This window comes from Ursus maritimus, unplaced genomic scaffold (assembly GCF_017311325.1).
Source record: "Ursus maritimus isolate PB19 unplaced genomic scaffold, ASM1731132v1 scaffold_29, whole genome shotgun sequence".
NCBI lineage: Eukaryota > Metazoa > Chordata > Mammalia > Carnivora > Ursidae > Ursus > Ursus maritimus.
The window spans coordinates 18,364,757-18,381,917 of NW_024425452.1; the positions used below are offsets into that span (position 1 = coordinate 18,364,757).

The 17,161-nt window shown below is 36.0% G+C and overlaps 1 protein-coding gene across 1 annotated transcript in view; it reads right to left on the reverse strand.

Annotated features, from left to right (window-relative positions):
* The window catches only part of EYS (eyes shut homolog), a 1,466,842-nt gene that overhangs the window by 602,905 nt on the left and 846,776 nt on the right, over positions 1–17,161 (reverse strand). The window contains 1 exon segment of the mRNA XM_008684895.2: positions 3,362–3,368. Within this exon segment, the coding sequence (XP_008683117.2) occupies positions 3,362–3,368 (7 nt within the window).

The window sequence follows — 17,161 nt, forward strand, 5'->3', positions numbered from 1 at the left end:
CAACTGGAAAGACCCTCTCCTTTTATCATTTTAAACTCACCGCTCCCCCATATTCCTGTAACTATCCCACTTCTGACTTCCCTTCAGAGATACTGCTAAGATTCTGTCAGTGTGTTCTCCCCTACTTCAGTGCATCATAATAAACTTATTCTTGTTTATAAATACACTACATGCTGATATTTTGGCAACTTCTACATATGAATTCATAATTTGACCAAGGCTAGAATAAATACTAAATAATGTTCTCCTGTTGTTAAAGTATAATGAAAATACACACATATGATACCATGGGAGATGGCTTTCCTGTTTAAGAAAAAAGTAACTAGGAAACAGCACATGCATTTCTCACTACCAGTCACTCATCTTCTATTTATTTATTGCTCATTAAGATTACTGCTTAGAATCATAGAATGAATACAGGAGAATACTCTAAAAATGACTCAAATCCTATTGGTATTCTAGAAGCTTATCAAGTTAATTATAAATTTGCACACTCCATGATGACAGGAACTGCAGATCATAACTATTTTCACTTCCTGCTATTAATATTGATGGTCATGGTTAATTACCAGTTTCATCAGAATTAATTCAACATGGTAAATTTTCATGTACAGACTGTTTCAAAAACTTGCATTAGAAGCAGAAAGTCTTTGTTAAGATGTAGCATGTTATGTATTCAAGAGGAGCAACACAGTATAGTGATTAAACAATGAGTTTTGTTGTCAGAAAACCTAGATTCAATTTAATAACTTTGAGTCTTTGGGTAATTTACTGAAACTTCAATTTTCCTCAACTATGAAATACTATATAGCATTTGTGTTGTCCCAATTGTAATTCTCCTAACTCTCTTTCAAACTCAGCTCTCTTTGGTCACAGGAAAGGGCAGGGAAAGCATTCAGGACAATGGACGGTCACAGTTGTTTTCAAACTGAGCTGTTTCTCCTGGGGTCTCCCGCCATGACACATTGGCCAATCAGAACACAGGTGAGAAAACATGGACTTATAAATATCCTTCCTTTTTCTTTTACACTATGCTCAAATTAGTCATATACTAGCAAGTCTGAATTACCAAAGACAGTCTTGTGCTCACAAATCCTTATAAGTGTTTCCCGATGTCTTCCTTTTGTTAAACTTCTCATGCTATATCTATTATCTAAAACTAATATATGATAATCCTCCTATTCATTGTTTTTCTTCTCCTCAATATATCCACAAATATCGTTTACTTCATAGGTTGCTATGAATATTAAATGAGAAAAAAATACTGAATACTTAACACAATTTCTGGCACATAGTAAATACTCAATACCAGGCAACTATTATTATCATTATTGGGTCCTAGGTCCAGTTTGCCACTTACTAATTCTGTTATATTAAATAAGTCACTTGAACCTGTAGGCCTAATTCCTCATCTTTAAAATGAGAATAGTAGTAACAACCCTCATTTAATTTGCAAGTCTCTCGTATCAAATACATTACTGTTCTGGATTTTTTTTTTTAATGAAACTCATTATGCCATTCAGCCCAAGAATCCTTCAGTTAGTTCCCCTGAACACAAATGGTTAATGTCTCCTCATTGTCCTCTATACATGCTATCCTACTGTACTACCTTCACTAGTAGCTAACTACTTGCATGTCCGTCTTTAACACTAGATTGTAAGCTACCTTAATCATGTCACATTTTAGATACTCTATGAAGATCTGCTACAATATGGAAATGAAAAACAGAAGGAGATGTGATATATTAATGGTATTGTTTACTTTAAACGTAAGATGCCTGTTTTTCTCTGCTTCTAGATTTGGAGAGCCCTTTCAAAAGTGATGCAATGGTACAAATCCTCTCCAGGAGATCACTGGGTATATGCAAGGTGAAGTAGTTAACTCACTCACCTAGAGTGAAAAAGTATAGGAAATACATTTCTTCTTTTTAAAAAGACTCTATTAATTGAAGAAATGTGTTCATTTGGAATTTCTTTGGTTCCCCACTGCTCTTTCATCTCAGAAGAGCCAATTATGCTAGTCATTTGGCTCACTATTCCTTATTATTGCCAAAGTGATACAAGCCAGGATCAGTTTAAAATAATTTCTTTGCCTCAAAGGCATGTAGGTCATAAGAAAACACATACACACACATATTTTCCAACTTGCACAGGTTTTTAGATTTTCCATTGCACACTGCATGCTAAAAATCACTATTTAGACCAAACATCTTACACAGGACTGAACAAATGAGACCATTCAATTGGTCACTGACTTGAAACAGTTTAGGGAAGGTACAATTCTATGAAATGCGCACATTAAATCTACCAAGCAGCAAGGATTCAGTACCATAAAGGCAATAGAGACCTATTCAGTGGAATATGGAAATAAGTTACTCCAATATAAAAAAAAGAAAGGCTCTTTCCCAAGTGTCAGGCCCTGCCCTTTTTATTTTTTAAAAAAGATTTTATTTACATATTTGACAGAGAAAGAGGGCACGCACAGGTGCATGTGCATATGAGCACCAACTGGCGGGGGCGGGGAGGGGGGTGCAAAGGAAGAGAGAGAAGCAGGTTTCCCGCTGAGCAGAGAGCCAATAATGCAGGGCTGGATCCCAGGACCTCGGGATCATGACCTGAGCCGAAGGCAGCTGCTTAGCTGACTAAGCCACCCAGGCACCCTATGCCGTGCCCTTTCTTCAAGAGTCCTCCACCAATGGCTCACCAAATCCCTTGGACCAGCTCTGGTGGTTTTCCAATGAAAACAGTACTTCCTTCTTCAAGGGCTCTACTTATCACACCCTCCACTGTGGATTTGTTTTCGGTTCTCCAATTAAAAGTGGTTTCCTTCTCTTCTTACCTCCTAAATATTATCAACATTTTTAAGATTTTACTTATTTGACAGAGAGAGACAGCCAGCAAGAGAGGAAACACAAGCAGGGGGAGCGGGAGAGGAGGAAGCAGGCTCCCAGCAGAGCAGGGAGCCCGATGCGGGGCTTGATCCCAGGACCCTGGGATCAGACCCTGAGCAGAAGGCAAACGCTTAATGACTGAGCCACCCAGGAGCCCAACATATGTTTCCTTGAATGTCAGTCTCCCCACCTCAAATCCTCTGGGCAGAAAGGAGGCTGAAGAGCTGAAGGGAATTGGTCTCCTAAGTATTATCTAATGCTGCACTTGCATCCTTAATTTTTTATGCCAGTATATATGTACTATCTAACCTGCTGGGGAACGAGCTACTTGAAGACAGGGAAATAACTCATATTTTATTTGAAACACTCTCCCAATACCTCACATTGTCATTTTAGAGTCTTAACATCATAGAATTTTATAACTGGAAGGAAAGTTTTGAAATAATCACTTCAAATTCATATGTTTTGCACCTGTAGTCTATAAATGGTTTGGTCCCTGACTCATGCTGATAATTGCTCTACCAGTGTAACTGAAATTTGCCTTCCATTCCTTTCCACATGCTCCATTGCTAATTCCCTTATGCCTTTTATTCATTGTTGTATCTTGGACACTTCTGCTTTCAGTTCATAAATGTTTTTCACTATAAACAGTAGCAAATCATGGTATTATTCATAAGTACTTCAGAAACATTACAACAGAGCCAGTGGGCCAGCAGAGAAACTTACTACTGTATCAAAATACTGCTTCAAAAGGAAACATGTGTTCAATGTTTGATAATACATGGCTTGAAAAAAAGCCTTTGAAAATTAGAGCAATGCAGAATAGGATAAAGGTTTCAGAAACTATTTGTATTCATATCAGTGTTCTCCTATTTAGTGGCTGAATGGGTCAAAAAAGTCATAGTTTCTCAATCTCACTTTTGTTATTCATAAAATAGACCTCTCATTTCTATCCTTGTTATTTGACCACTGTTCTCAGTTATACTTCAGCAAAAGCACTACATGTAGTTAGTATATGCATGTTTCTTTGTGTCTGTTTTCATCCTCTTTTTCTGCAGAATGTTTTCTAACAACTGTATTCTTAGCAAACTGATTTTTTTTGTCATCTCAACATAAATACTGAATTTCCCTATAAAACTGTACCATGGATTCAAAAGGGCATTTAAGTGGTCTTATTATATTTTTTATTATCCCTTGTATATGCTTCTATTAATATATTAATTTTGAATAATATTTACTTTGTAAAATAGCTTTCTCTCCATTTGAATGTAAAATTTTATGGCCAGAACTGAGTTTGTTTCTTTTTAGCTCAAGACCTTGAGCACACATAATAGATGCTTATAAAATTAGTTGAATGGATAAAAATAAAATGATTTAAGAAATTTTTAATTTCTCAATGTTTTTAAATTTCTCTCTATACTCAAAAGCTCTGTACAAGAAAGTATATTATTACTAGTATGTGTAATAATACTAAATGATCCATCTGTCAGTTCTATTTGATGACTGGTTAAGTAATATCAATATTACTCATATTTATGTAGCTTACTCTGTGTCAGATAATATGTGAAATGTTTTATAAGCATTATTTTATTCTCCATAATAACCATATTAAGAGCTACTATAATCCCAATTTAAGTTGAGAAATCTAGGCCTTTGATAGCATATGTATCTTCTCTAACTCTTACATAAAAACCTTTTATATTATAATGATAGTAACTGATTTTATATTAATGTAAAAAGTTATTTTCTTATGAATTTATAAGGACACAAAGGTAATAAGGTAATATTATAGAAAGAGTCTATTTTTCAAGGTTTTATAACAATAGAAGAGAGTATGTATTTTGCTCTTTTTATATGTAAACCAGTTGACAGCAACATGGGTAGAAAGTATGTAATTGTACTAGATAAGGTAGTCCTAGAAGTTTATTCAATGCCATATATTATTAAAATCATAATTTTAATATAATAAAAATTAAAATATTTAATATAATTTAATATTGTATCAAAATAATCAAAACAATAAATCAATACAGATAAATATTAACCTTTAGGTAACGTATAGTAGAAAATACTTTGAATTAATAATTAAGAGATTAGCATCATAGTTCTTTATATTCTTCTAATAATATTATTGTGGCTCTCTTTAGCTCTTGTCTAGACTACTGTAATAACTCTTAACCTGACCTCAAGACCCAAGTCTAGTCCAGCATTCTTCTCACTATTGCAGAATTACCTTCCTGAAACAGTTTTGATCATGTCACTTTCATGCTCCATGATATTATGTACCAAATAAATAAAGTCCAAACTATTTAGCATGACATTTAAGACCTTTCAAAGAATGTCATTTTCTTATTTTAGCATTTACTTTACATTATTGCCTATTAGTACCAACTCCCACCAATTACTACCAGTAAATGCTGGCTGCATTAGACAATTCAGGTAAACTAAACTAGTTTCTACACTGTATTAGATACCTAATTCTGCCTTGGATGTTGAATGTCCATTCCTTCCCACATGCTCCATTGCTAATTCCCTTACGCCTTTTATTCATTGTTGTATCTTGGACACTTCTGCTTTCAGTTCATAAATGTTTTTCACTATAAACAGTAGCAAATCATGGTATTATTCATAAGTACTTCAGAAACATTACAACAGAGCTGTAGATGTTGAATCTATCAGGATAGGCTACATTACTCCCCAGTAACAAGTAAACCCCAAATCTCAAGGGCATAATACAACAAAGGTTTATCTTCCGCGTTTTCGTACTTCTGCACAAAGGGAATGAACTAATGAGAGCTTCGAGAGTTCTGAAAATATTTTGAAAAACATCAGTTAAAACAGAGCAAGTATACTGCCACCAAAACGGCAAATCTGAAATGCAGCTTTCTAAAGGAGCATTCAGAATGCTGTGAAAATCAGTCTCATGAATCCATTGTCACGCCTCACGAATCCATTGTCACGCCTCACAAATGCACACTGCAACTCATGTGCAAGCTTCTCCAAATAAGCAGTAATTATGCTAACTCTACATAAAAATGCTATTTCACTCACCCTCTCCAATGCCCACTAATAACTCATATAGTACTCATTTGAGTTTAAAGAAATATCTGATACTTCATACATGAAATCTGTGAACATTATTTCCTATGGATTTTAAACATTCATAACTGCTCCACGAGGTACTGGTGGTAAATACCAATTCTTTATCTTTAAATCTGTCATTAAACAAATCTCCACCAGCCAATGGATAGCTTTTCTGATTTAAAAGATGCACTGTCAAACTTTATTCCAACTTGCAAACAATTAAATTGTGGAATTTCATGTACTCAAAAACCATTTTTCCCCCTCCACAGTCATTCTAATCCTTATTAATGAAAAGAGCAAAGTTAACAGTTAATCTTTATGCAGTGTTTTAGTTCAATGAATGTTGATAAGACTACATCAAAGTTTGTAGCTAGAAGGATAACAAAATAGAAAATATATTCCAGAATTAAGAACTGATTAGCAAGAACAAAAGTGAAATACACAGATTAAAATGTCAGATATTGAAGTTCTCTGCTGTTTCATTATTGTTAATAGCAGTAAACATTATAAATCTCAAATTTAGCAGGCAGAATGTCATGCAATTTGTCAAGTTCCGTTTAGCTAAAATGAGGTTTGTTGCTTACACAATCAACTTGTTAATTCGGTTGGCACTTATTCTACTGCTGTTACATAAATCCTCAACTATAAGCCACAACATACATTTTAATTTGCTGGCCATGAGATTAAACAAAAGACATGTATTCATTCAAGTTGTGTTGTAGCTACACTGATTATTGCCTTTAGACTTTTCACAAGACTTTTATTTTAAAGTTTTGATTCAAATTGAAGTCAGACTATCCCACATTTCCACAATAATCTTGATGTATATTGTCCTTTATATAATTTTTGAGAAAGCCCAATATTTCAGGGGAATACTTTTCCTTACATTTGACTTTTTTGGCTTTGAATATATTTAATATTATGTTTATTTTCATAATTATTATAATAAGCTATTGATAATGCATTACAACTTTCTTTTCACTCAGAATGCAAACAACCAAAAAACTCAAGTGTCAGTACAAATTTTACACATTATTTGTATGAGCAAAAAGATATATATATAAATAAGTGAATGGACTGATCTGAGATTTAAATAAAGAAAATCTCTTTTCAAGATCATTATGGAATTATTATAAATTCAGCTCAATCTCATGTCATAGACTGTCAAGCCTGAAAGAAAATATACTTAAATCACTCATCTTCAAAAGAGGAAACAGGATGAGAGATCCTAAATTAATTTGCTCAAAGAATTTCTCAATGGCAGTTACTAAGCCATAATAAGAACCTGGATCTATTCATGCCCAGTGTTCATTCCACTGTATCTTAAGGACATCAATTCAACTCTCTAAGTCATTATGGGACACTTACATTGTGCAAAATATTAAACATAAGTTAGTCAAAGAGCTTAATATGTAGTCTCTACACTCAAGGACTTATAGTCTGATTTAATTTTTATAAGCTAAGACACTTTCAAGAGTTAGTATACCCCTTACCCCCAAAAAATCTAACTCAAACTTCATTTTAAAAATAAGTTCATGTATATGTTCCCATACAGTAAGGACAGAGGAGGTAAAGTGAGCTCAGGATTGGCTGTTTCAGCCCCACTACCATGCTCTCTCTTTATACAGCACAAGGTTAAGCTAATTCACTCAGTGGCTGCCAGAAGCAGAGATTTTCTAGATCTTATCCAATGAAACAGAGGGGAAAAAAATTTATTTTCTAGAAGAAACTAGCAAGCCACTTTTCCTACCACATTGGTCTAAGGTGACTTAGCTTGCCCATTCTGGAACTAGCCACATATAAGGAGGAGGGACAGATATTTTTGTTTAGGTAACCAATGGAAAACACATATTGGGGACTGAAATGTCCGTTATCAATATGGCAGTTTATTCTCAATTAGTATTAATCACCGTACACGATTCCCTTCAAAATGCTTTCCCTATATGCATGTAACTTAGGCAGGATTTAATTTTTAAGAGGACGGATGATCATTTTTTCAATTAGCTTTGCCTTTTTTTCCTGTATGACTCGAGGCAAAATACTTTACTTCTTTGCACTTCAGTTTACTCACCTGTTCAGTGGAGATAACAGTACCTGTCTCATATGTTTTTAAATTAATTCAGATTATTTATAATTGTGCATGATGTAATAGTATTTCACCAATGTTATGTATAATTATTACTTTGGTTGCTGGCATTGCTATTATTATATTAATAATAAGATAAAAAAAGGCACAAATTATATTTAACACAAAACTTTAAGGAAGATTCTTTTTGTTTACAAATTGTATCTAGTGGGAGCTAACATCTGCTGGAAAGTAATTGTTACAAATTAGAAGCTAACAACTATTCTACCTGCTGATTCCTAACTATATTTTCCACTTATATGCCACCTCCTTAATGAATGTCTTCCTAATTCCTCAATATAGTGTCTTCATATCTTCCAAATTAGAAATTAAACTTACAGTAATAGCAGTATCAAGGCACCCTTCCTTGTTAAACAAGTGGAGTCACAGAATTATTCTGTCGACACATTTATCAAGATATACTATGTTGGCCACAAGAGCTTAGTTGAGTAAGAACAAGATATATTTCCTATTGGCTAGCACAGGAGTTAGCAGGCAAACTTTCTGTAAAGGGCCCAATAGCAAATATTTGAAGCTTTGTGGGCGACAAAATCTCTGCTGTAACGAATTCCACCACTGTAGTGTGCAAATGCCATAGACAAAATGTAAATGAATGGGCATAGCCACATTCCGATATAACTTTATCAAAAAGTATGTGCAAAGCTCAATGACATGAGTGAAGAACTTCCCTGATGTCTCTCCTCAAAAGGTTAAACACTTAGACCCTACGGATAATCAAGAATGTGGCTGAGGAGGAGCCTGGGTGGCTCAGTCAGTCAAACATCCGTCTTCAGCTAAGGTCATGATCTCAGAGTCCTGGAATAGAGCCCCCAGAGTCCCCTGCTCAGCAGGGAGTCTGCTTATCCCTCTCCCTCTATCCCTATTCCCCCCAACACACACACACACTGGAATAGAGCCCCCAGAGTCCCCTGCTCAGCAGGGAGTCTGCTTATCCCTCTCCCTCTATCCCATTCCCCCCAACACACACACACACACACACACACACACACACACACACACACACTTGTGCTCTCTCGCAAATAAATAAATTCTTTTTAAAAAATGTGGCTGAAAACAAAAGGTCAAGCGTATTAAAAAACTGGGAAATGCTGGGGTGCTAAAGAATGCCACTTTCCCAAACTTGGTGGTTTCTTTCATGTAGAAGCAGTTTCCTTAGAATTAAATTCCCTCCCTCTCTCTAGCCTGTCTCTCACTTCTCACAAGGGAGGGTGGGATAATGTATCTGATTTGTGAGATTATAATGAGAAACAAGGCAGGTAGAGTCCTTCCCTTTCCTGCCCCTTTCCCTATGGTGACCCCTAGGGATAAGGCTCTTCTTTGCTCCTCCTTAGTTTTGAGGGGGCAGGCACTGCTTTTGTGTGGGTAAGCAGGTCCTGGCCCAGTGTGACCAGTAACCAGGCTAGTTAAGTCTGTTTGATTCTTTGGATTGATATTTGGTAACTCACTTGCCCGAAGATTCAAGGTACAGTCTAGTATTAGATTACTTAGTATCAAAGTGATGTTTTGATCTTGCAAGTTTTACTCCTTGTCTATTGCTTATATGAATTCAAACTTAAATAAGGGAGGCGCTGTTTCTTGAACGTTTTCTCAAACTCTAACTAATCTATTGCATAGTTCAAGACACATAGACAGGGATTAAAAATTTGTGGAAGCTTTGAGAATACTAGCGCCCATGGCTTTGGCCATTAATTAATTCATTTTTAATGAGTCTGGTGTCCCTTTACTCAGGGGAAAACAATCCATGGACTGGGGGAGTTACAGTGCCTCACAAGCAATCGAGTACCGTTCACAAGGGATTTGGTCCGAGACTGAGTTTTATCCAGCTTCATAAACAGCAACCCAGAAACAGCAAAATTGGCTGGGGTTGCTTACTTGACCTTATGCAGCAAGATCAAGGAACAAGGAAAAAAGTGTAGAGCCCAGAATTCTCTTGGACTTTGGGGTCATTTCTGGCCGAATATACTGCGTTTCTGGTCCAGTGCAGGATTTACAGAACAAAAGCTCAGTTTGTTGAGAAGGCACCCCCAGGCCACAGTGGCCCTATCTTGGGCCTCGCACTCCTAACACTCCCTCTTCCCTGGCGACACAAGACGACCCCGGGTTTCGGAATCCCGAAAGACCCTGCGCCTACTAAATTTGAGATTTACAATGTTTACTGTTGTTAACAATAATGAAACAGCAGAGAACTTCAATATCGGGCATACTCTTACTTCCAAGGCTTTGCGCGGGTCCCTTTGACTGTACGGCCTCCCACGCCCCGACACGCGGGATGTGCGAAATGAGGATGCCCCCCGCCCCCAACTCACCGGTGCCTCACCGTACCGGACTCGGCCTGGGCTGCAGGGACTTCAGCAGGCTCTCCTCACTCGAGGCTTTAGGATTTGGGAAGGGGTCAGGACCGGCGAGGGCCCCCAGCACGCAGGATATATCGGAGCCGGGCCACCCTCATGGAGGCCGCCACGTAGCTTGTGGGCGGGGCCTGCGTAAAGGCGCCCACGCGTGCGTGCCGGCGAGATCGAACCGGTGCGGACCACCCACCCCGCCAGTAACTGGGTCTTGCTGAGCCTCACACCTGCCTCTCCGCAGAGAGGACCACTCCTTTCCTTCCACCGCTCTTCCTTGTGTCACCTCGCACCCCACCCACCATCCTGGGGCCTCTGGGCATTAAATTTTAATATGTAGAAAAAAAAATCATTTTGATCTTGGTGGCTGGTAGAGGCGATCTGAGCCATGAGGTGTTTTAAAATTGACTTTTTTTTACTATTGTGACTTGGGCAGGTGTCTTTAAACCTTGAATGATGACTGCATGGGATTTCCATCATGTTGAGTACTATAAATAGAACGCTTGTGTCCCTTCAAAATTCCCATGTGGAAACCTAATGCCCAAGGTGGTGGTATTCGGAGGTGAGACCTTTGGGAGGTGATTGTGTCATGAGGGTGGAACCCTCATGACTGAGATTCATGACTTTTTGAAAGTGACGCCAGAGAGCTAGCTAGCATTTTCTGACACAGAAGACATATGGCAAAGACACCAACAAAAGCAAGCAAGTTCTCACCAGCCTCTGATTCTGATGCTTTGATCTTGTTCTTCCCAGCTCCACAACTGAGAAGTATATTTTAGTTGTTTATAAACTACCCAGTCTATGGGACGTTGTTATAGCAGCTCAAACAGACTAAGACATGGGGTAACATCTGTTTATCATGCCCATGTTCACAGATGTGCCACCTTCCTAGACCTTAAAGGAAAGACATGATAACCTCACCCTCATTAAGCAAGAGTAATCACCTCTAGATACATGCATGCAGACCATGAATGCCTCAGCCAAATGAGACTGTTCCCAGGCCTAAAAAGTAAAATCAGACTATGTTGATTCAGCAAGGTTATGGGATTCTGCAAAGGCTGTACTTTAACAAAGGATACAAGAGCCAAAAAAAAAAAAAGGCCATTGTAGACATTAAGCAAAATGCTGCTCATGAGTATGAGGAAGTGGAATCATGGCCTTGTGAGTTTCATCAAAGGGCCCACTCCAAAGCTTCAGCTGGCTTAGCTGGTCTTAGGTGCAAGCTGCTGTGGCTTGACCTTAAACTACTTAGGTTTTCCTTATATATTCATGGCTAGAGCCAAGACATGATTATATAAGAAAGTGTCCAGACAGGGCTTTACGTATTGGTGAGCAGCGTAATATTTACTACCTTAAACGATGAGGTGAATTATTTCTATGGACACTCTAGTTAGGGTTTAGTTTTAAATTGTTAGTGCTTGGTCCAGGTAGACAGTATTGGATCAAGTGCCCTAAATTCCATCCCGCACAGAGGTTCCAAAGAGAATTCATGAGACTTAGCCTCAGGATTAAAAGCTAAAAAACTCTCAAACTAGTAAGTGACTTACAAAGATATTGAAGGTAGAAATACAGTGCATCTTCAAGGATATTTATGGAATTAAGTGTCTGAGGAAAGAGAAGGGAGCCAGGCAGGACAAGTATATATAGATCAAGGCCAGGGCTGAGTTTAATGTTATTCTGATGGGGGAAAACCCACAGCATATTTCCAAACACATTTTCAAAGAAAAATGTAAAGTGGGGAAATAATATTTGTTTGAACAGTGGATACTTTTGGAAGACTCAGAACTTACCATTTTAGGAATATGAAAGAAAAACAAATGTTTGGGCCACAAAGTAAAAGGAAAAATAGCACTGAGATCCAGGAAAGAAAATGCTACTTCTGTGTTAGAAATGGTAAGTGACCAGCTTATGAAGCAAGTTAAATTGCTACCCACTCAGCTGAGTAGGCCTGTAAGGAGGAGGGGAAGAACATAGGGAAATGGTAAAGATAGAATACTTTGAGTAGCTGTGACAGAAAAATTGGTTTTCAGTCAACTGCTAGGGGACACAAGCCTAAAAAAAAGGACAACAGCAGTGTAGTTCATGCCTATTTTGAGGATAATTCCCCAGCTGAAAAACATGTAGGGATGTTGGAGAAATTTCCATAGGAAGCATTTCCACAGCAAGAATTATTGGCATCAGTCACTATGACATTGAACTGATTACTTATTTATATACTTATTTATTTTACTTACACTCAACAACCAGAAGACATTGCATAACTATTCATTGACCCAAACAGAGGTGGTGTAACAAGGCACCACCTTATTGAGTTGCTCCTCTTTCTAACCCTAACTTTGACTCAGTGTCCTGATTACAAGGTTGTAAAAGAAATATAGGGACTATTTCATAGTTTTCTATAATTATTTCACTTAGAAAATCCTCTCATTGATGATGAAATATCAGTTCTGAGGCTTAAGATTGCTTACTGCTAAATGTACCACATTATATATTAGATCAAGGAGAGAAATAGTAAATGTCTCCAAAATAAAAGACCACAGACAGATTGAACTTTTTACAGTGAATCCGAAGACAAATATATATTAATTTATTGGGTCTGTCACTGAAGCAGACTATTGTCAGCCAATGCCTACTATTCATTAATTCATCAGTCAACACATATTTATATTCATGCATTCAGCTGTTTAAAAACTTGTTGTTTTTACTATAACTTCTTGTTATAATCAAACATGGTTAAGCATAGTTAAGGTTCTTAAAATTCTATAGTTACAGTGTTTTGGAATTTTAGAAATAAAAAGATTAAAACTTGAAATTTAGACTGCTTCGTGATATGGAAAGTCATGTTTCAATTAGGTCAAGGTAAACGGAGAATGTAGTTCTTTCTGTGGCTCTGTGAAAGGTCATATCACAATTCTATAATATTTTAGTTTTAAAAGGTATGCACTATTAGAAATATGAAATATAGTATCTCAGGTCGTCTGACAACTTGTTTGACACTATTTTTCAATAACAGAGATCAATGGTTATGACTCATTAATTTCCATTTTTCAAGATATTTTGAATAATATGTTATTTTTAAATTGATAACACTTTGTTAGTTTTAAAATTATTAATTGAACATATTTACTGCTAAATAAACAGAGGCCTCTGGACACATTTATTACACTTAATTAATTACTTACATATTACCAGAGCAGCAGGCACATACATGGCCTGTATGCTAAAAATATGAACTCCAACCAGAATCTGCCCCTGGATCTGTTTCAAAGGAAAACTATCTGCACCCCAAATGATCAATTCTGGAATGAACCAAAGGTCAATTTAGAATAATATAGAATCATGGGTCTCCAAGGAACCCTAAAGGGTTGGCTAATTCAATTCTCAGCTGCCTTCACATAAATCAGCCAGGTTTAATGAATGTTGGGAGTCTTGCAAGAGAGATATCTAGGCAAGGAGATGACCAAATTCCCAGGAGGTAGAATTTTCTCTTACATCAAGTCTACAACTATTCTATTACAATTTACACTAATTTATCTTTTTCCAGTTAATACACTAGAGAATACAGGTCACTATAACAAATTGCATAGCTGGAATAATCACTCTAGTCAGAAATCGCAGAAGGTTTGGTTCAAGGTTTCTTCCTCACCCTTACTCTGACCTCATACTCCATATAGTACAAATAAAAAGTAATGCAAAGCTGAAATTTTCTACACTCTGTATCATTTAAAAGATCATTTAACATTTATATATAAACTGGTCTACAGAGATTCACTAACAATCAAGAGATGTATAGTTGCAAATCCTTTTTCATGTTAAGCAGACATAAAATTTTTAAAGAAGAATTTAAGAGAGAATAGTAGAGGTGCCACTTTATATAACAGTTTATTACTTCCAGAAAGTGTGTTACTATAAACCGTTCATCTTTAGTCTGAAATCATTTAGAACTGGAGAAAACAAAAAGGGAATAAAAGAAAATCTTTGGGAAATATTATATCCTAGAAAACTGCAACCATTTCTAATCTAATTGAGTGATTTCCTTAGGACCACAGCAGTTGAATTATAGGATATTTTAATTAATATCAATTTAAAAATGGATATTAAAATATCACTTATATTTCCTAGTCAAGTCCCAATATAAATGTATTGGAACTAAAGGAAGAGTACATACTGCTATTAACCCTTATCTTATTCATTTCTTATTTTTAAAAATTTTTTTAAAGATTTATTTATTTATTTGAGAGAGTATGTGTGTACACGAGAAGGGGGAGGAGCACAGGGAGAAAGAGAGGTGGGGAAGCAGGCTCCCAGCTAAGTGGGGAATCAGAGGCAGGGCTTGATCTCATGACCCATAGATCATGACCTGAGCAGAAGCCAAGAATCAGATGCTTAACTGACTGAGCGACCCAGATGCCCCCATTTCTTATTTTTAAAGCATAAAGATATTTTAAACGGAGGCTATCATTAATAATTTTACAGTTTTATAATTCTTGTTTGCACTTTCCAGAAAACATATCAATATGTGAAGATATACTATTTAAAAAAACTTATATATTTGTGTACCAAATTGTGAAATTATATGTTCATAATAATAGTTTCTAACATAAATCAATAAATACTTTCAAATACCTACCATGTGTAAATGCTAGGAGTCAAAACCAAGAGAAACAACAAAGTAGTTCTAGGCCTCATGAAATTTAGTCATACCTCAGTTTTCCTAGAATAAACTGTACAAAATCTAAATCTATTATCTATGGACCTGGTTCCCAATTAAGTGGAATACTTCAAATTGTCAGATGGTTTTATATGATTTTCCACATTTATTGCCCTTGATATTTGTATATTCAATCCAGTTATTTGTACAAAACATAATTGTTGGGGCACCTGGGTGGCTCAGTCATTAAGCGTCTGCCTTCTGCTCAGGTCATGATCCCAGCGTTCTGGGATCAAGCCCCGCATCGGGCTCCCTGCTCAGTGGAAAGCCTGCTTCTCCCTCTCCCACTCCCCCTGCTTGTGTTCCCTCGCTCGCTGCCTCACTCTGTCAAATAAATAAATAAAATCTTTAATCTAAAAAAAAATAAGTGTTTATAATGGTATGGAAAGTTATAATGGTATGAAATTGACTTGGTCATGGTTGATTCATTTTGGTTATAAATACATAAAAAATGGTAAAGTTGTTTGATCTTTTTCTAAAAAAGAAAATATTATTACAGAATGGGAGATTTTTAGATACCACATTTTTTTCAAATAATATGATAATCCAAATTATTAGTTTATTCTCCAGAGGAATTTTCAAACACCATGATTTGGTGAAGTCTCATGTCCAAGGCATAGTCAAGCAAATAGCACATGCCATTGCTTGGCTTAGCCAAACCTGCCTTCCAGATCCAGGCAGATATTGCCATCATATAACCATGCTAATAGGTGTGTTCTCTCCTTTTACCTGAAGAGTACTCAAAAAGTCAAGAAGAGGAGTAAATGTTTATAGGCACAGTTCTACTGTGATTTGTATCATGGGATACCCAGGTTACTTTGTTGTAATAGACTATCATTATAATTAAACAAATGTATATTTACTATTATTTGTAAGGCACTATGCAATACGCAATTGGAAAATAGATAATTGGCCAAGATATTATCCCAAAACCAAATCTGAGAAAACTCCCATACATAAATAACTCTAGTACAAGGTAGACTGATAATGTTAATAATGAAAGTAAAATAGAGTGCACGTGAATTGATCCTAAAATTAACTATTGTATTGCCAGAAAGTGGTGGCTTCTTTTGATCATATTTGCATTTACTATAACTATATTAAGTCATAGAATGCACGTTTATTTGTTAGAATTGAAGTGAAATCACTTAATACATTCCTTGTTTCATTATGCACAATTATATGAGAATCCTTTAGTCTTACTTATTATAATCATCTTTCTTTTAAAAAAACAAAATAATCTCTAAAGGAAAACCAAACCATCTGTCTACATTCTTTGGCAAAAAGTCAACTTAGTAAAAGAAACACAGAGAGAGCATACTAGAACTACAATCCTTTACCATTGTCCCCCTGAAAACTATGTAGGTTTTGGTATCATGTTTCAGATATTTATACTCTCTCTGCTTCTTTGTAATTGGAGAATAAAAACAAAAGTGTGGTTGGGAGAAGCAATGAGATAATACTTATAAAAGTGATTTGCATGATCCTGGCACAAAGTAAACTCTCAGGAATTGTTTGCTATTATTATCTTATATTATCTGATGCTTTAATTTGTTTCTTAGCATAGTAGAGCACATTTTTCATTATGTTATGGTAATGCTTTGAACATTTTAATTGGAAAGGAGTAATGATGGAAAAAATTGTTTTATAGAAAAACAAAAAAACTGCGAAGAACCCAGGTTTCTGTTTTTTAATTTTCAGTGTTTACATATTACTTGCTTATAAAGAAACTTCCATAGAGAGAGATTAGAGAATATGCAATATAAGAAAATATATTCACAGTTTTTACTGAAATTTATAATATGTTACTGTCTATGGACCATGGAAATATAAAATCTGACTTTTTGATACCTTTTGTTAAATGGATTTCAACTATGGTTAAAGGTTTTCAAATTAAAATTTATGAAACACTGGTGTCTCATAGTTAGGTAATTGAGGTTTTTTCCTATGTGCATGGGTATCTACATTGTACACATAAATATGTATAA